Raw genomic sequence first — 19,403 nt, forward strand, 5'->3', positions numbered from 1 at the left:
ACCAAATCCCACCTGGTCACACCTGGTCACATCTGGATCATCCAAAAATCCACCTGGTCACACCTGGATTACACAAATCCCACCTGGATCTCACCTGTCCCACCCAAATCCCACCTGGTCACACCTGGTCACACCTGGATATCCAAATCCCACCCGGATCACACCTGGATCATTCAAATCCCACCTGGATCTCACCTGTCCCACCCAAATCCCACCTGGATCCCACCTGGTCACAACTATATCATCCAAATCCCACCTGGTCACACCTGGATCATCCAAATCCCACCCGGATCACACCTGGTCACACTTGGATCTCACCTGGATCTCACCTGTCCCACCCGAATCCCACCTTTTCCGCCCCTTTCCAACCTGTCCTGTCTCACCTGTCTAACCTCACCTGTCCTGTCTCACCTGCACAGGGTGACCACTGCAACTTCAGCCACGACATCGAGCTGCCCAAGAAGCGGGAGCTGTGCAAGTTCTACATCACCGGGTACTGCGCCCGCGCCGAGAGCTGTCCCTACATGCACGATATCCTGTCCTGCACCTGTCCTACACCTGTCCTACACCTGTCCTACACCTGTCTGGGGTTAAACCTGTCCTAGACCCGGGTTAAACCCGGCCTGAACGTGTCCATGAGCTGTGCCAGTTCTACATCACCGGGTACTGCGCCCGCGCCGAGAGCTGTCCCTACATGCACGATATCCTGTCCTACACCTGTCCTACACCTGTCCTACACCTGTCTGGGGTTAAACCTGTCCTAGACCCGGGTTAAACCCGGCCTGAACGTGTCCATGAGCTGTGCCAGTTCTACATCACCGGGTACTGCGCCCGCGCCGAGAGCTGTCCCTACATGCACGATATCCTGTCCTGCACCTGTCCTGCACCTGTCCTACACCTGTCCTACACCTGTCTGGGGTTAAACCTGTCCTAGACCCGGGTTAAACCCGGCCTGAACGTGTCCATGAGCTGTGCCAGTTCTACATCACCGGGTACTGCGCCCGCGCCGAGAGCTGTCCCTACATGCACGATATCCTGTCCTGCACCTGTCCTACACCTGTCCTACACCTGTCCTACACCTGTCTGGGGTTAAACCTGTCCTAGACCCGGGTTAAACCCGGCCTGAACGTGTCCATGAGCTGTGCCAGTTCTACATCACCGGGTACTGCGCCCGCGCCGAGAGCTGTCCCTACATGCACGATATCCTGTCCTGCACCTGTCCTACACCTGTCCTACACCTGTCCTACACCTGTCTGGGGTTAAACCTGTCCTAGACCCGGGTTAAACCCGGCCTGAACGTGTCCATGAGCTGTGCCAGTTCTACATCACCGGGTACTGCGCCCGCGCCGAGAGCTGTCCCTACATGCACGATATCCTGTCCTGCACCTGTCCTACACCTGTCCTACACCTGTCCTACACCTGTCCTACACCTGTCCTACACCTGTCTGGGGTTAAACCTGTCCTAAACCTGGGTTACACCTGTCCTAAACCTGTCCTAGACCTGTTCTAGACCTGGGTTAGACCTGGGTCAGACCTGGGATACACCTGTCCTAAACCTGGGTTACACCTGGACAGAACCCCGTTTTTCCCAGACTTTTCAGGGATTTTTTCCCCAGCTTTTTTCCAGTTCATACCCAGGTTTCTCCCCGTGTCATTCCTGGTTTTTCCCGTGTCATTCCCGATTTTTCCCGTGTCATTCCCGGTTTTTTCCCGTGTTATTCCCGGTTTTTCTCCCCGTGTCATTCCCGGTTTTTCCCGTGTCATTCCCGGTTTTTTCCCGTGTCATTCCCGGTTTTTCCCGTGTCATTCCCGGTTTTTCTCCCCGTGTCATTCCCGGTTTTTCCCGTGTCATTCCCGGTTTTTCCCCTGTCATTCCCGTTTCTTTTTCCCGTTTTCCTTGACGTTCCCACGGGATTTCCCGTGCAAGCTGTTCCACACCACCGGGCTCTGCATCAACGGCGACGACTGCATGTTCTCACACGCGCCGCTCACCGACGAGACACGGGAGCTGCTGGACAAGGTAACGCACACCTGGGCACACCTGGGTACACCTGGGCACAGGTACAGCACACCTGGGTACAGGTACAGCACACCTGGGCACAGTTCTCACATGTTCTCACACGCGCCGCTCACCGACGAGACACGGGAGCTGCTGGACAAGGTAACGCACACCTGGGCACACCTGGGTACACCTGGGCACAGGTACAGCACACCTGGGTACAGGTACAGCACATCTGGGCACAGTACTCACATGTTCTCACACGCGCCGCTCACCGACGAGACACGGGAGCTGCTGGACAAGGTAACGCACACCTGGGCACACCTGGGTACACCTGGGCACTGGTACAGCACACCTGGGTACAGGTACAGCACACCTGGGCACAGTTCTCACATGTTCTCACACGCGCCGCTCACCGACGAGACACGGGAGCTGCTGGACAAGGTAACGCACACCTGGGCACACCTGGGTACACCTGGGCACAGGTACAGCACACCTGGGTACAGGTACAGCACACCTGGGCACAGTACTCACATGTTCTCACACGCGCCGCTCACCGACGAGACACGGGAGCTGCTGGACAAGGTAACGCACACCTGGGCACACCTGGGTACACCTGGGCACAGGTACAGCACACCTGGGTACAGGTACAGCACACCTGGGCACAGTTCTCACATGTTCTCACACGCGCCGCTCACCGACGAGACACGGGAGCTGCTGGACAAGGTAACGCACACCTGGGCACACCTGGGCACACCTGGGCACTGGTACAGCACACCTGGGTACAGGTACAGCACACCTGGGCACAGTTCTCACATGTTCTCACACGCGCCGCTCACCGACGAGACACGGGAGCTGCTGGACAAGGTAACGCACACCTGGGCACACCTGGGCACACCTGGGCACAGGTACAGCACACCTGGGTACAGGTACAGCACACCTGGGTACAGTTCTCACATGTTCTCACACGCGCCGCTCACCGACGAGACACGGGAGCTGCTGGACAAGGTAACGCACACCTGGGCACACCTGGGTACACCTGGGCACAGGTACAGCACACCTGGGTACAGGTACAGCACACCTGGGTACAGGTACAGCACACCTGGGCACAGTTCTCACATGTTCTCACACGCGCCGCTCACCGACGAGACACGGGAGCTGCTGGACAAGGTAACGCACACCTGGGCACACCTGGGTACACCTGGGCACAGGTACAGCACACCTGGGTACAGGTACAGCACACCTGGGTACAGGTACAGCACACCTGGGCACAGTTCTCACATGTTCTCACACGCGCCGCTCACCGACGAGACACGGGAGCTGCTGGACAAGGTAACGCACACCTGGGCACACCTGGGTACACCTGGGCACAGGTACAGCACACCTGGGTACAGGTACAGCACACCTGGGCACAGTTCTCACATGTTCTCACACGCGCCGCTCACCGACGAGACACGGGAGCTGCTGGACAAGGTAACGCACACCTGGGCACACCTGGGTACACCTGGGCACAGGTACAGCACACCTGGGTACAGGTACAGCACACCTGGGCACAGTTCTCACATGTTCTCACACGCGCCGCTCACCGACGAGACACGGGAGCTGCTGGACAAGGTAACGCACACCTGGGCACACCTGGGTACACCTGGGCACAGGTACAGCACACCTGGGTACAGGTACAGCACACCTGGGCACAGTACTCACATGTTCTCACACGCGCCGCTCACCGACGAGACACGGGAGCTGCTGGACAAGGTAACGCACACCTGGGCACACCTGGGTACACCTGGGCACAGGTACAGCACACCTGGGTACAGGTACAGCACACCTGGGTACAGGTACAGCACACCTGGGCACAGTTCTCACATGTTCTCACACGCGCCGCTCACCGACGAGACACGGGAGCTGCTGGACAAGGTAACGCACACCTGGGCACACCTGGGTACACCTGGGCACAGGTACAGCACACCTGGGTACAGGTACAGCACACCTGGGTACAGGTACAGCACACCTGGGCACAGTTCTCACATGTTCTCACACGCGCCGCTCACCGACGAGACACGGGAGCTGCTGGACAAGGTAACGCACACCTGGGCACACCTGGGTACACCTGGGCACAGGTACAGCACACCTGGGTACAGGTACAGCACACCTGGGCACAGTTCTCACATGTTCTCACACGCGCCGCTCACCGACGAGACACGGGAGCTGCTGGACAAGGTAACGCACACCTGGGCACACCTGGGTACACCTGGGCACAGGTACAGCACACCTGGGTACAGGTACAGCACACCTGGGCACAGTTCTCACATGTTCTCACACGCGCCGCTCACCGACGAGACACGGGAGCTGCTGGACAAGGTAACGCACACCTGGGCACACCTGGGTACACCTGGGCACAGGTACAGCACACCTGGGTACAGGTACAGCACATCTGGGCACAGTACTCACATGTTCTCACACGCGCCGCTCACCGACGAGACACGGGAGCTGCTGGACAAGGTAACGCACACCTGGGCACACCTGGGTACACCTGGGCACTGGTACAGCACACCTGGGTACAGGTACAGCACACCTGGGCACAGTTCTCACATGTTCTCACACGCGCCGCTCACCGACGAGACACGGGAGCTGCTGGACAAGGTAACGCACACCTGGGCACACCTGGGTACACCTGGGCACAGGTACAGCACACCTGGGTACAGGTACAGCACACCTGGGCACAGTACTCACATGTTCTCACACGCGCCGCTCACCGACGAGACACGGGAGCTGCTGGACAAGGTAACGCACACCTGGGCACACCTGGGTACACCTGGGCACAGGTACAGCACACCTGGGTACAGGTACAGCACACCTGGGCACAGTTCTCACATGTTCTCACACGCGCCGCTCACCGACGAGACACGGGAGCTGCTGGACAAGGTAACGCACACCTGGGCACACCTGGGCACACCTGGGCACTGGTACAGCACACCTGGGTACAGGTACAGCACACCTGGGCACAGTTCTCACATGTTCTCACACGCGCCGCTCACCGACGAGACACGGGAGCTGCTGGACAAGGTAACGCACACCTGGGCACACCTGGGCACACCTGGGCACAGGTACAGCACACCTGGGTACAGGTACAGCACACCTGGGTACAGTTCTCACATGTTCTCACACGCGCCGCTCACCGACGAGACACGGGAGCTGCTGGACAAGGTAACGCACACCTGGGCACACCTGGGTACACCTGGGCACAGGTACAGCACACCTGGGTACAGGTACAGCACACCTGGGTACAGGTACAGCACACCTGGGCACAGTTCTCACATGTTCTCACACGCGCCGCTCACCGACGAGACACGGGAGCTGCTGGACAAGGTAACGCACACCTGGGCACACCTGGGTACACCTGGGCACAGGTACAGCACACCTGGGTACAGGTACAGCACACCTGGGTACAGGTACAGCACACCTGGGCACAGTTCTCACATGTTCTCACACGCGCCGCTCACCGACGAGACACGGGAGCTGCTGGACAAGGTAACGCACACCTGGGCACACCTGGGTACACCTGGGCACAGGTACAGCACACCTGGGTACAGGTACAGCACACCTGGGCACAGTTCTCACATGTTCTCACACGCGCCGCTCACCGACGAGACACGGGAGCTGCTGGACAAGGTAACGCACACCTGGGCACACCTGGGTACACCTGGGCACAGGTACAGCACACCTGGGTACAGGTACAGCACACCTGGGCACAGTTCTCACATGTTCTCACACGCGCCGCTCACCGACGAGACACGGGAGCTGCTGGACAAGGTAACGCACACCTGGGCACACCTGGGTACACCTGGGCACAGGTACAGCACACCTGGGTACAGGTACAGCACACCTGGGCACAGTACTCACATGTTCTCACACGCGCCGCTCACCGACGAGACACGGGAGCTGCTGGACAAGGTAACGCACACCTGGGCACACCTGGGTACACCTGGGCACAGGTACAGCACACCTGGGTACAGGTACAGCACACCTGGGTACAGGTACAGCACACCTGGGCACAGTTCTCACATGTTCTCACACGCGCCGCTCACCGACGAGACACGGGAGCTGCTGGACAAGGTAACGCACACCTGGGCACACCTGGGTACACCTGGGCACAGGTACAGCACACCTGGGTACAGGTACAGCACACCTGGGTACAGGTACAGCACACCTGGGCACAGTTCTCACATGTTCTCACACGCGCCGCTCACCGACGAGACACGGGAGCTGCTGGACAAGGTAACGCACACCTGGGCACACCTGGGTACACCTGGGCACAGGTACAGCACACCTGGGTACAGGTACAGCACACCTGGGCACAGTTCTCACATGTTCTCACACGCGCCGCTCACCGACGAGACACGGGAGCTGCTGGACAAGGTAACGCACACCTGGGCACACCTGGGTACACCTGGGCACAGGTACAGCACACCTGGGTACAGGTACAGCACACCTGGGCACAGTTCTCACATGTTCTCACACGCGCCGCTCACCGACGAGACACGGGAGCTGCTGGACAAGGTAACGCACACCTGGGTACACCTGGGCACAGGTACAGCACACCTGGGTACAGGTACAGCACACCTGGGTACACCTGGGCACAGGTACAGCACACCTGGGTACAGGTACAGCACACCTGGGCACAGTTCTCACATGTTCTCACACGCGCCGCTCACCGACGAGACACGGGAGCTGCTGGACAAGGTAACGCACACCTGGGTACACCTGGGCACAGGTACAGCACACCTGGGCACACCTGGGCACAGGTACAGCACACTTGGTACAGGCACAGCACACCTGGCACAACTGAGGTCATTGTCTCCCCCAGTTTAACCCAGTTTACCCCAGTTTAATCCCATTGTATCCCCTCCCAGTCCCTCCCAGTCCCTCCCAGCCCGTCCCAGTCCGTCCCGGTCCCTCCCAGTCCCTCCCAGTCCCTCCCAGTCCGTCCCGGTCCCTCCCAGTCCGTCCCAGTCCGTCCCAGTCCGTCCCAGTCCCTCCCAGTCCGTCCCAGTCTGTCCCAGTCCATCCCAGTCCCTCCCAGTCCCTCCCAGTCCCTCCCAGTCCGTCCCAGTCCGTCCCAGTGTGCCCATTTCCCATTGCAGATGCTGCTGGAGGACGCCGAGGCGGGCAGGACCCCCAGTTTATCCCAGTTTAACCCAGTTTACCCCAGTTTAATCCCATTGTATCCCCTCCCAGTCCCTCCCGGTCCCTCCCAGTCCGTCCCAGTCCCTCCCAGTCCCTCCCGGTCCCTCCCGGTCCCTCCCAGTCCGTCCCAGTCCCTCCCAGTCCGTCCCAGTCCGTCCCAGTGTGCCCATTTCCCGTTGCAGATGCTGCTGGAGGACGCCGAGGCGGGCGCCGAGGACCAGAAGGAGGTGGAGGAGCTCAAGAAGCAGGGCATCAACCCCCTCCCCAAACCCCCGCCAGGTGTGGGGCTCCTCCCCACCCCCCCCCCGCCCCCCCGCCCCCTGCCCCTCCCCCCCTCCCCGCTCCCTGCCCCTCCCCCCGCCCGCCCCTCCCCTCCCCCCTCCCTCCATGGATCCCCTGGAGCCCCCCCCGGATCCCTTCAAGAAAATTCCGTCGCTCTTCGAGATCGTCGTGAGACCCACGGGGCAGCTGGCCGAGAAACTGGGGGTCAGGTGAGCGCACCTGGGGGCACCTGGGCACACCTGGGGGTCAGATGAGCGCACCTGGGGGCACCTGGGCACACCTGGGCGTCAGGTGAGAGCACCTGGGGGCACCTGGGCACACCTGGGGGGCACCTGGGCACACCTGGGGGTCAGATGAGCGCACCTGGGGGGCACCTGGGCACACCTGGGGGGCAGGTGAGCGCACCTGGGTGTCAGGTGAGTGCACCTGGGCACACCTCAGGGTCAATTGAGTGCACCTGGGGGCACCTGGGCCCGCCTTGGGGTCAGGTGAGCGTACCTGAGGGGCAGGTGACAACACCTGGGCACACCTGGGGGGCAGGTGAGCGCACCTGGGCACACCTCAGGGTTAATTGAGTGCACCTGGGGGCACCTGGGCCCGCCTTGGGGTCAGGTGAGCGTACCTGAGGGGCAGGTGACAACACCTGGGGACACCTGGGGGTACCTGGGGGTCAGGCAAGCGCACCTGGGGGTACCTGGGGGCACTTGGGGGACAGGAAAGTGCACCCGGGCACATCTGCGGGTCAGGTGAGCGCACCTGGGGGCATTTACAGCACACCTAGGGGGCAGGTTAGCACACCTGGGGGTACATGGGGGGCAGGTGAGCGCACCTGGGCACACCTGGAGAACAACTTTACCCTCAGATTTCCCCCTGAATCTCCCCCTTTTTGTTGTTTTTTATTTTTATTTTATTTTACTTTATTAAATTAATGCTCTTCCCCCTCTGCAGGCACCCCGGCGCCCCTCCCCCACCTCGTTTCCCCGGTCCCGGTGGGGGAGGGGCGGGGGGTCCTCCCCCTCCAGGGCCCCTCCCCCCACCTGAGCTCCACCCCGACCTCGGCCCCCCCGGGATGGGCCCGGGTGGGCCCCCCCTGCTGCCCTTCCCCCACCCCGACGAGCCGCCCCTCCCCCACCCGGGCGTGCCCCTCCCCCCACCGGGGGCCGGACCGGAAGTGGGGATGGGACCCGGGTTCTACGAGGGGTTCTACCCCCCCCAGGAGGGGGGGATGGGCATGGAGCCCCCCGCGGGGGGGGAGGGGACAGGTGAGTGGGGAATGGGGGGAGGGCACGGGGGAGGGGGAAATGGGGGGAGGGCACAGGGGAGGGGGGAATGGTGGCAGGTGAGGGTGGAGGGGACAGGTGAGGGGGGAATGGGTGGAGGGGGACATGGGGGAGGGGAGGGGACAGGTGAGGAGGGAGGGGAGGGGACAGGTGAGTGGGGAATGGTGGCAGGTGAGGGGGGAATGGGGAGAGGGAGAGATGGGGGGAGGGGACAGGTGAGGAGGGAGGGGACAGGTGAGGGGGGGAGGGGACAGGTGAGGTGGAAACCGTGGGAGAAAGAGGAGTGGGTGAGGGGTGAGCCTGAATTTCCCACTTCTGCACAGATTTCCCAGTTCCCACCCCGAAACTCCCAATCCCACCCCGAAACTCCCAATCCCACCCCGAAACTCCCAATCCCATCCCAAAATTCCCAACCCCACCCCGAAATTCCCAATCCCATCCCGAAATTCCCAATCCCACCCCAATCCCATTTTTTTCACCCCAAACCCCCCCCTTTTCTCCACCCCACTCCAGACGATTACGGCTCCTACGACTCGGCCGAGGGTCCTGGGGGGGATCCCCTGTTCCCGGAGGAGCCCGAGGGTCCCTCCGGAATTCCCGGAATTCCCGAATTCCTGCCCTCGGGAGCTCAGCGCCTCTTCCTGCGCATCCGGCAGCAGCGGGGCCCGGAGGGCGGCCGGAGAGCGGCCGAGGGGGGACGGAGCGAGCGGGAGCACGAGGAGGGTGAGGGGACCCCCCGTCCCAAAAAACCCCAAAAAATAATCCTGGAAATCCTGGAAATCCAGAAAATCCCGATCCCGATAATCCCAATCCCAAAAATCCTGATAATCCCAATCCCAAAAATCTCGATAATCCCAATCCCTGTCCCGGCCGGAAGCGGCCGAGGGGGGACGGAGCGAGCGGGAGCACGAGGAGGGTGAGGGGATCCCCCGTCCCAAAAAACCCCAAAAAATAATCCTGAAAATCCTGGAAATCCAGAAGATCCCGATCCCGATAATCCCAATCCCAAAAATCCTGATAATCCCAATCCCAAAAATCCCGATAATCCCAATCCCTGTCCCGGCCGGAAGCGGCCGAGGGGGGACGGAGCGAGCAGGAGCACGAGGAGGGTGAGGGGACCCCCCGTCCCAAAAAACCCCAAAATCCCAAAAATCCTGATCCCAGAAATGCCAAAATCCTGCAAATCCCAATAATCCCAATCCCAAAAATCACGAAAATCCTGAGTGTCCCGATCCTGAAAATCCTGATCCTAAAAAATCCCAAAATCCCGAAAATCCTGATCCCAAAAACCCAAATCCCAATCCTGATGCCCTGATCTCAATCCTGATCCCAAAAACCCCGATCCCAAAAATCCCGATCCTGAAATTCCTGATCCCAAAAATCCCAAAATCCTGAAATTCCTGATCCCAAAAATCCCAAAATCCTGAAAATCCTGATCCCCAAAAAATCCCCAAATCCTGAAAATCCTGATCCCGAAAACCCCAATCCCAAAAAAATCCCAAAATCCCAAAAATCCTGATCCCAAAAATCCTGAGTGTCCCGATCCCGAAAGTCCTGATCCCAAATATCCTGATCCCAAAAATCCTGATCCCAAAAAATCCTGAAAATCCTGATCCCGAAAATCCTGAGTGTCCCGATCCCGAAAATCCTGAAAATCCTGATCCCAAATATCCTGATCCCAAAAAATTCCCAAAATCCCGAAAATCCTGATCCCAAAAACCCAAATCCCAATCCTGATGCCCTGATCTCAATCCTGATCCCAAAAACCCCGATCCCAAAAATCCCAATCCTGAAATTCCTGATCCCAAAAATCCCAAAATCCTGAAAATCCTGATCCTCAAAAAATCCCAAAATCCCGAAAATCCTGATCCCAAAAACCCCGATCCCAAAAAAATCCCAAAATCCCAAAAATCCTGATCCCAAAAATCCTGAGTGTCCCGATCCCGAAAGTCCTGATCCCAAATATCCTGATCCCAAAAAATTCCCCAAATCCTGAAAATCCTGATCCCAAAAACCCCGAAATCCCAAAAAATTCCCAAAATCCCAAAAATCCCGATCCCTGTGGGGAAGGAGGAGGAGGAGCAAGGTCCCAAATTTGGGTTAAATTCCGGGGAAATCAACCCAGAAGAAACAAAAAATCCAAATTTTTTTGTTTCACTGCGAATTTTTGGGGTTAAATTCTGAGAAAAACCGGCCCAGAGGAAACAAAAAATTCAAATTTTTTTGTCTAATTGCAAATTTTTGGGTTAAATTTTAAGGAAATCTGCCAATATTTTTTCTATTTACTGCAAATTTTTGGGTTAAAATCTTTGAAAATCAGCCCAGAGGAAACAAAAAATCCCAAAATTTTTGATTTCACTGCCAATTTTTGGGTCGAATTCTGAGAAAAATCAGCCCAGAGGAAACAAAAAATCCCAAAATTTTTGATTTCACTGCAAATTTTTGGGTCGAATTCTGAGAAAATCGGCCCAGAGGAAACAAAAAATCCAAATTTTTTTATTCACTGCAAATTTTTGGGTTAAAATCTTTGAAAATCAGCCCAGAGGAAACAAAAAATCCCAAAATTTTTGATTTCACTGCCAATTTTTGGGTCGAATTCTGAGAAAAATCAGCCAATATTTCTGTTCCCGCTTCAAAAATTTTTTGGGGGTTAAAAATCCTTGAAAAATCATCTTCGATGAAACCAAAAATCCCAAATGTTTCTTATTTCCCTTCAAACTGGCCTTAAACTCTTGAGAAAAACCAACCCAGAATAAAAAAAAAAAACCAAAAAAAAAGCAAAAAAACCCCCAAAATTCTTTTCCTTTCCCTACGACGAATTCATTCAAACGATCCCAGCGAGGACCCGAAAACCCCAAAAATAAATCCCAAAAAAAAAAAAAAAAAAAAAAAAAAAAAAAAATTCCTTTCCGGCCGTTCAAATTTCCGGATTCTTGTCGTTATTTTATTTTTATTTTTTTTTTTAATATTTATATTTTCCACGTCGTTATAATTTACGTGTTTTATTGTATTTTTGTCGTCGTCGTCGTCGTCGTCGTCGTCGTCTTTGACCCTTCCCAGGCGAGACGGGCGGTTGGTACTCGAGCGACGAAGACGACGGCGGCGGCGGCGGCGTCGTCACCTCCATCCTCAAATCCTTACGGCACCAAACCTCGACCGGATCCCAAAACCGACGCGGGGATCTCCCGGGAGACCCCAGAATTCCCAAACCCCCCCGGCTCCGCGATCCTCGCCTGGCTCGCGATTCCCGACCCCTCCCTTCGGATCCGTCCCCCTGCGACCCCCGGCTGAGCCGACGCCGCCCGAGGACCCCGGATCCCGGCGCCGGCCCCGAGGAGGACGGGGAGCGAATCCTTCGGGATAAACCCGCGAGCATCCCCCTGGACGCCGTTCCCGGCCATTCCCGGCGGGATCCTCGCTCGCGGTTCCCGCGCGTCCCCCGGGACGTGGCGCTGTCTCGGCCGAGCTTCGCCCGTTCCGTGCTCTGGAGCCCCGAGGATTTGATCCCTCTGCCCGTTCCCGAGCAGGATTTCGTCCCGGTCGGACACCAGAGCTCGGCGCGGTCGTCGTGCGGGCCCTCGGATCCCAGACAGCTCCAACAACACCAACATCAACAACACCAACAACACCAACACCAACAACACCAACAACACCAACATCAACAACACCAACAACTACAACAGCATCAACAACACCAACAACTACAACAGCATCAACAACACCATCAACAACATCAACAGCATCAACAACAGCATCAACAACACCAACAACACCAACACCATCAACAACAACATCAACAACACCAACAGCATCAACACCATCAATATCAACAACACCAACAACATCAACACCAACAACACCAACACCAACAACACCAACAGCACCAACAGCGTCCGGCCGGACCCGATCCCGCCTCGGCCTCGGCGCTCCCGGATTTCGAGCTGCTCTCGCGGATCCTCAAAACCGTCACGGCTTCTTCTTCTTCTGCTTCTTCTTCTTCTTCTTCGTCGTCGTCGTCGTCGTCGTCGTCGGACAAGCCCAGCGACCCCCGCGTGCGGAAGGACCCCAGGCTGCAGAAATCTTTGGAATTGGGGAATTCCCGTTCGGAAGCGGCGGCGGCGGCTCCGGCCGTGGCTCCGTACGACCCTCGGGTGAGCTGGGGGAGCTCGGCCCCGAGCGCCGCCGACAACGACGACGACGACGACGACGACGACGTCCTGAGCTCCATCAGCCTCTACGACCCGCGCGGCTCCGGCGGCGCCGCCAAGGAGCCCCAAAACGACGGCAACGCGTCCCAAAAATCCGGGCAGGATTCGGGAAAAACCGGGAAAAGCAAAGAGCCGCCGTTCGTGCGGCGCTCGGCGTTGGAGCAGCCGGAGAACGACGGCGGCGAGAGGTCGGAGAGCACGGACAGGTACAACAGCTACAATCGACCTCGGGCGAAAATCACCTGCGCAGGTGAGGGAGGCGGAGCTCAACCGGGTATCCGAAACCTCCCGGTTCCGCCGGCCCCGCCCGTTTACGGACTGGGAAAAGCCGGGGCTCGGCCGGGAAGCCCCGGTCGGGGTCGGGATCCCCCCGAGGACGGGGATAAATCCCTCAAGGATGTTTTCAAAGGATTCGACCCCACGGCTTCACCTTTCTGTCAGTGAAGGGAGGAGGGGGGGTCTGGGAAAAGGGGAAATTCCGCTGGGATTTGGGGGAGGGGGGGGAAAAACAAAAAACAACAACAACAACAAAAAAAAAACACCCAAAAAAAAAAAAAATCCCCAAAAACGAGGAGGAGAATTTTGCGGTGGGACGCGCTCGAGGCGTGGGGGAGAGGAGATGGAGTTTTGGGGAGGATGGTTTGGGGTTCAGGCACAAGTGGGGAGAGGTTTGGGTGAGACCTGGGCTTCAGAATTCGGCCAGGTGTCCGAAATGGGACAGAAATCCAGCCCAAAAATGTGGTCAGGTGTGCTCAAATCCACCCAAAATCCGGCCAAAATGTGGTCAGGTGTGCTCAAATCCACCCAAAATCTGGCCAAACTGTGGTCAGGTGTGCTCAAATCCACCCAAAATGTGGTCAGGTGTGCTCAAATCCACCCAAAATGTGGTCAGGTGTGCTCAAATCCACCCAAAATCCGGCCAGGTGTGCTCAAATCCACCCAAAATCCACCCAAAATGTGGTCAGGTGTGCTCAAATCCACCCAAAATCCGGCCAGGTGTGCTCAAATCCACCCAAAATGTGGTCAGGTGTGCTCAAATCCACCCAAAATCCGGCCAGGTGTGCTCAAATCCACCCAAAATGTGGTCAGGTGTGCTCAAATCCACCCAAAATCCACCCAAAATGTGGTCAGGTGTGCTCAAATCCACCCAAAATCCGGCCAGGTGTGCTCAAATCCACCCAAAATGTGGTCAGGTGTGCTCAAATCCACCCAAAATCCGGCCAGGTGTGCTCAAATCCACCCAAAATGTGGTCAGGTGTGCTCAAATCCACCCAAAATCCAGCCAGGTGTGCTCAAATCCACCCAAAATCCACCCAAAATGTGGTCAGGTGTGCTCAAATCCACCCAGAATTCGGCCAGGTGTCCGAAATGGGACAAAAATCCACCCAAAATCTGGCCAGGTGTGTTCCAAATTCACCCAAAATCTGGCCAGGTGTGCTCAAATCCACCCAAAATCTGCCCAGGTGCCCAAATTTATCCAAAATCCACCCAAAATTCAACCAGCTCTGCAAAAATCCACCCAAATTTCCCCAAAATCCACCCAGATTTCCCCCCCAAAAAAAAAAAAAATCCAGCTAGATCCACCCAAATTTCCCCAAATTTTTCCAAATTTCCCCAAAATCCAACGTGGGAGGGAAAAGTTTCGGGTCCGAGCCAGGGAAGGGAAAATCGACCCCAAAAAATTGAAATTGGAACCCAAAAAAAAAAAAAAAAAATCTCAAATTCCAGCCCAAAATCCAAATTTATCCTAAAATAAAATCAAATCCCACCCCAAAAACCCCAAATCTGATCCCAAAATCAGCAAATCCCACCCCAAAAATCAACAAAAAAAACAAAAAATCACCAAAATTTGATCCTGGAAAATCAAAATCCGACCCCGAATTTATCCCGAAGTTTCCCTGGAAAAATTCAGCTCAAATTAAACAACAAAAAAAAAAAAAAAATTTACCCCCCAAATAATTCCCAAAAACTCCCCCAAAAAAACCCCAAAAATTCCAAAAAAATTCCTAAAAATCAAAAAAAAAATCCTTAAAAATTCCCCTAAAAATTCCCTAAAAATTCCCCTAAAAATTCCCAAAAATTTCTCCCAAAAAAATCTCAAAAATTCCCATAAAAATTCCCAAAAATTCCCCAAAAAAAAATCCCAAAATTTCCCCTAAAATTCCCAAAAAAATTCCCCTAAAAATTCTTAAAAATTGACCTAAAAATTCCCATAAAAATTCCCAAAAATTCCCCTAAAATTCCCAAAAAATTCCCCTAAAAATTCTTAAAAATTCACCTAAAAATTCCCATAAAAATTCCCAAAAATTCCCCTAAAATTCCCAAAAAATTCCCCTAAAAATTCTTAAAAATTCACCTAAAAATTCCCATAAAAATTCCCAAAAATTCCCATAAAAAAATCCCAAAAATTCCCCTAAAAATTCCCCCCCCCCCCCGGGAGCTGCCGGATCCTCAGGTTGGATTTTGGGGAAATTTGGGGAAATTTTGTCACTTTTTGGGTCTTTTCTCCCGACCTCAGCTATAAAAATTGTAAATAAATCCCAAATTCTCCCCAAATTCCCAAAAAAATTTTTTTTTTTTGCGGTGACTTGGGCTTGAAATTCCCGTTTTTTCCCCCCCCCAAAAAAAAAAAAAAATAAAAAATCCCAATTCCAGGGGAAAGGAAAAAAAAAAAAAACCAAAAAAATTCCAAATTTTGAGGGTTTGAGCAGCAAAAAGCCCCAAAATTTGGAATTTTTTTCCCCCAAAAATTTGGAATTTTTTCACCTCAAAATTTGGAATTTTTTTCACCCCAAAATTTGGAATTTTTTCACCTCAAAATTTGGATTTTTTTTCAACCAAAATTTGGATTTTTTCACCCCAAATTTGGAATTTTTTTCCCCCAAAAAATTCGGAATTTTTTCTCCCCAAATTTGGAATTTTTGCACCTCAAGATTTGGAATTTTTCACCCCAAAATTTGGATTTTTTTTCCCCCCAAAACTTGGGAAGTTTTCACCTCAAAATTTGGAATTTTTCACCCTAAAATTTGGAATTTTTTTCACCCCTAAATTTGGATTTTTTTCACCCCAAAATTCGGAATTTTTTCACCCCAAAATTTCGAATTTTTTGCTCCAAAAATCGGAATTTTTTTTTTTTTTTTCTTACTCCGTATTTCGGATTTTTTTTTTTGGAAAACTAAAAAGGAAAAAATTCAATGATCACAACGGACCCAAAATCTCATTAAAAAACAAAAAGAAAAAAAAAAAAACAAAAACAAAACAAGAAAAAAAAAAAAAATTTATGAAAATTGCACCAAAAAAAAATCACGGGGAAAGAATTCAAAATTAGAAAAAGCACCAAAAAAAAAAAACCCCAAAAAAATCCCCCAAAAATCGCATTAAAAACTAAAAAAGAATTCCTAAAAAACAGAAAAAATTAAGATAAAAAATTAAAATATTTTCCAAAAAAAAATATTTAAAAAAAAATGGAACCAAAATTCTGGATTTTTCTCCATTTCCCTCGGGAGATTTGGAGGAAAAAAAAAAAAAAATTAAAAAATGGAATTTTTTTCCCTAAAAAATCGCGAGGTTTTGGCGATTTTGGGATTTATTTTTCCCCCTAAAATCGGGATTTTTTCAACCCAAAATTGGGATTTTTTTTCAACCCCAAAAAATCAGGATTTTCCCACCCAAAAAATTGGGATTTTCCTCTGCAAAATTGGGATTTTTTTAACCCAAACTTGGGATTTTTCAACCCAAAATTGGGATTTTTTTAACCCAAATTTGGGATTTTTCAATCCAAAATTGGGATTTTTTAACCCAAATTTGGGATTTTTCCACCCCAAAAATCGGGAATTTTTTTTCACCCCAAAATCGGAGATTTTCCACCCAAAAATGAAAATTTTTCCAGCCAAAAAAAAAAAAAAAAAAAAATCATCTCCCACCCTCAAAAAAATCGGGATTTTCCTCCTAAAAATCGAGAAATTTCCACCCAAAAAAATCGGGATTTTCTGCTCCAAAAATTGAAATTTCCACCCGAAAATTTGAAATTTTCCTCCCCCAAAAATCGGGATTTTTATCCGAAAAATGAAATTTTTTTTTTCCGACTGAAAATGAAAAATTCCCAGCCAAAAATTGGGATTTTTCAACCCAAAATTCGGGATTTTTCTTCTCCCAAATCCGGGATTTTTCTACCCAAAAAATGGGATTTTTTCCACCCAAAATCGGGATTTTCCACCCCCAAAATTCGGGATTTTTCAACCTAAATTCGGGAATTTTCCACCCCCAAAATTGGGATTTTTTTCCCCAAAAATTCGAGATTTTTCCTCTCAAGAAATCGGGATTTTTCTACCCAAAAATTGGGATTTTTTTCACCCAAAATCGGGACTTTCCAACCCCAAAATCGGGATTTTTCCACCCCAAAATTCGGGATTTTTCAACCCAAATTCGGGAATTTTCCACCCCCAAAATCGGGATTTTTTTCCTTCCCAAATCCGGGATTTTTCACCCAAAATCGGGATTTTCCAACCCCAAAATTCGGGATTTTCCAACCCCAAAATTCGGGATTTTTCCACCCCAAAATCAGGATTTTTTCACCCAAATTCGGGATTTTTTTCCTCCCCAAATCCGGGATTTTTCACCCAAAATCGGGATTTTCCAACCCCAAAATTCGGGATTTTTCCACCCAAAATCAGGATTTTTTCAACCCAAATTCGGGATTTTTTTCCTCCCCAAATTCGGGATTTTTCAACCCAAATTCGGGATTTTTTTCCTCTCCCAAAATCGGGATTTTTCACCCAAAATTCGGATTTTCCAACCCCAAAATTCGGGATTTTTCCACCCCAAAATCAGGATTTTTTTCAACCCAAATTCGGGATTTTTTTCCTCCCCAAATTCGGGATTTTTCCAACCCAAAATCGGGATTTTTTTTACCCAAATTCGGGATTTTTCAACCCAAAACCGCTTCTTCTTTTTTTTTTAATTTCCTTTTTTTTTTTCGTTTTTATTTTTTTTTTAATTTAAATTTTTCTTTTTCTTTTTCCGGGAATTTTTGGTGGGGGGGGAGGGGGGGGAAGGAAAAAAGAAAATAAAAAAAAAAAAAAAAATCGGGAATTTTTTTGTAGAGCGGATTTGTCGGGATTGGGGGAAAAAAAACAAAAAAAAAACCAAAACAACAAAAAAAAAATTTTGTTGTTTAAAATTTAATTTTTTTTTTTAAGGGAATTTTTTTTTTGGGGGGAGGGGGATTTGGAGGGGAGGGGGCGGGGTTTGCGATGATGTAATAAATATGTAAATATATGCAAATGAGCCAGGCTGGGCCCAAAATTTGGGGGGATTTTGGGGGTGGGGGGGTCCGGGGGGGGATTTTGGGGTCTCAAAGTGAAATTTGGGGGAAATTTGGGGGATTTTGGGGGATCCCAGGGGGGAATTTTGGGAAAATTTGGGGGATTTTGGGGTCTCAAAGTGAAATTTGGGGGATTTTGGGGGGTCCCAGGGGGGAATTTTGGGGGATTTTGGGGGGGTCCTGACAGAATTTGGGGGAGATTTTGGGGGTCCCAGGGGGGATTTTGGGGTCTCGAAGTGAAATTTGGGGGAAATTTGGGGGATTTTGGGGGGTCCCAGGGGGGAATTTTGGGAAAATTTGGGGGATTTTGGGGTCTCAAAGTGAAATTTGGGGGAAATTTGGGGGATTTTGGGGGGGTCCCGGGGGGGAATTTGGGGGATTTTGGGGGATTTTGGGGTCTCGAAGTGAATTTTGGGGGAAATTTGGGGGATTTTGGGGGGTCCCAGGGGGGAATTTTGGGAAAATTTGGGGGATTTTGGGGTCTCGAAGTGAAATTTGGGGGAAATTTGGGGGATTTTGGGGGGTCCCAGGGGGGAATTTTGGGGATTTTGGGGTCTCAAAGTGAATTTTGGGGGAAATTTGGGGGATTTTGGGGGGTCCCGGGGGGGAATTTGGGGGATTTTGGGGGGTCCTGACAGAATTTGGGGGAGATTTTGGGGGTCCCAGGGGGGATTTTGGAGTCTCGAAGTGAATTTTGGGGGAAATTTGGGGGATTTTGGGGGGTCCCAGGGGGGAATTTTGGGAAAATTTGGGGGATTTTGGGGTCTCAAAGTGAATTTTGGGGGAAATTTGGGGGATTTTGGGGGGTCCCAGGGGGGAATTTGGGGGATTTTGGGGGGTCCTGACAGAATTTGGGGGAGATTTTGGGGGTCCCAGGGGGGATTTTGGGGTCTCGAAGTGAAATTTGGGGGATTTTGGGGGGTCCCGGGGGAAATTTGGGGGATTTTGGTGAAAATTTGGGGGTACAGGGGGAAAATTTTGGGGGTCTCAAAGTGAAATTTGGGAGAAATTTGGGGGGATTTGGGGGGTCCCAGGGGGGATTTCGGGCTCTCAAAGTGAAATTTGGGGGATTTTGGGGGTCTCGGGGAAAATTTTAGGGAAATTTGGGGGATTTTAGGGGGTCC

At 52.4% G+C, this 19,403-nt stretch overlaps 2 protein-coding genes across 3 annotated transcripts in view; both read left to right on the plus strand.

Annotated features, from left to right (window-relative positions):
* Positions 1-14,576, plus strand: part of ZC3H4 (zinc finger CCCH-type containing 4) — a 34,003-nt gene extending 19,427 nt beyond the window's left edge. The window contains 7 exon segments of the mRNA XM_062512450.1: positions 420-531; positions 1,911-2,020; positions 7,369-7,575; positions 7,577-7,677; positions 8,417-8,730; positions 9,262-9,471; positions 11,809-14,576. Coding sequence (XP_062368434.1) covers positions 420-531; positions 1,911-2,020; positions 7,369-7,575; positions 7,577-7,677; positions 8,417-8,730; positions 9,262-9,471; positions 11,809-13,400 — 2,646 coding nt within the window. The 3' untranslated portion in view covers positions 13,401-14,576.
* LOC134056033 (uncharacterized) lies at positions 13,464-18,079 on the plus strand. 2 transcript variants are annotated; one of them, XM_062512520.1, is made up of 2 exons: positions 13,464-13,744; positions 13,818-18,079. In XM_062512520.1, the coding sequence occupies exons 1-2, from the start codon at positions 13,576-13,578 to the stop codon at positions 14,705-14,707; spliced, it is 1,059 nt and encodes a 352-aa protein (XP_062368504.1). In that variant the 5' UTR covers positions 13,464-13,575; the 3' UTR covers positions 14,708-18,079. The 2 variants fall into 2 exon arrangements, with proteins under 2 accessions (XP_062368504.1, XP_062368503.1); XM_062512519.1 differs by having other exon boundaries at positions 13,787-18,078.
* The last annotated feature ends 1,324 nt before the right edge of the window (positions 18,080-19,403 follow it).

This window comes from Cinclus cinclus, chromosome 37, assembly GCF_963662255.1.
Source record: "Cinclus cinclus chromosome 37, bCinCin1.1, whole genome shotgun sequence".
NCBI lineage: Eukaryota > Metazoa > Chordata > Aves > Passeriformes > Cinclidae > Cinclus > Cinclus cinclus.

Excerpts from the sequence above, each read along its gene's own strand:
- LOC134056033 (XM_062512519.1), top strand. The coding sequence starts at position 13,576 with ATGGAGTTTTGGGGAGGATGGTTTGGGGTTCAGGCACAAGTGGGGAGA. Across the intron at positions 13,745-13,786 it reads TCCGGCCAAAATGTGGTCAG|GTGTGCTCAAATCCACCCAA; the intron begins GTGTGCTCAAAT and ends AACTGTGGTCAG.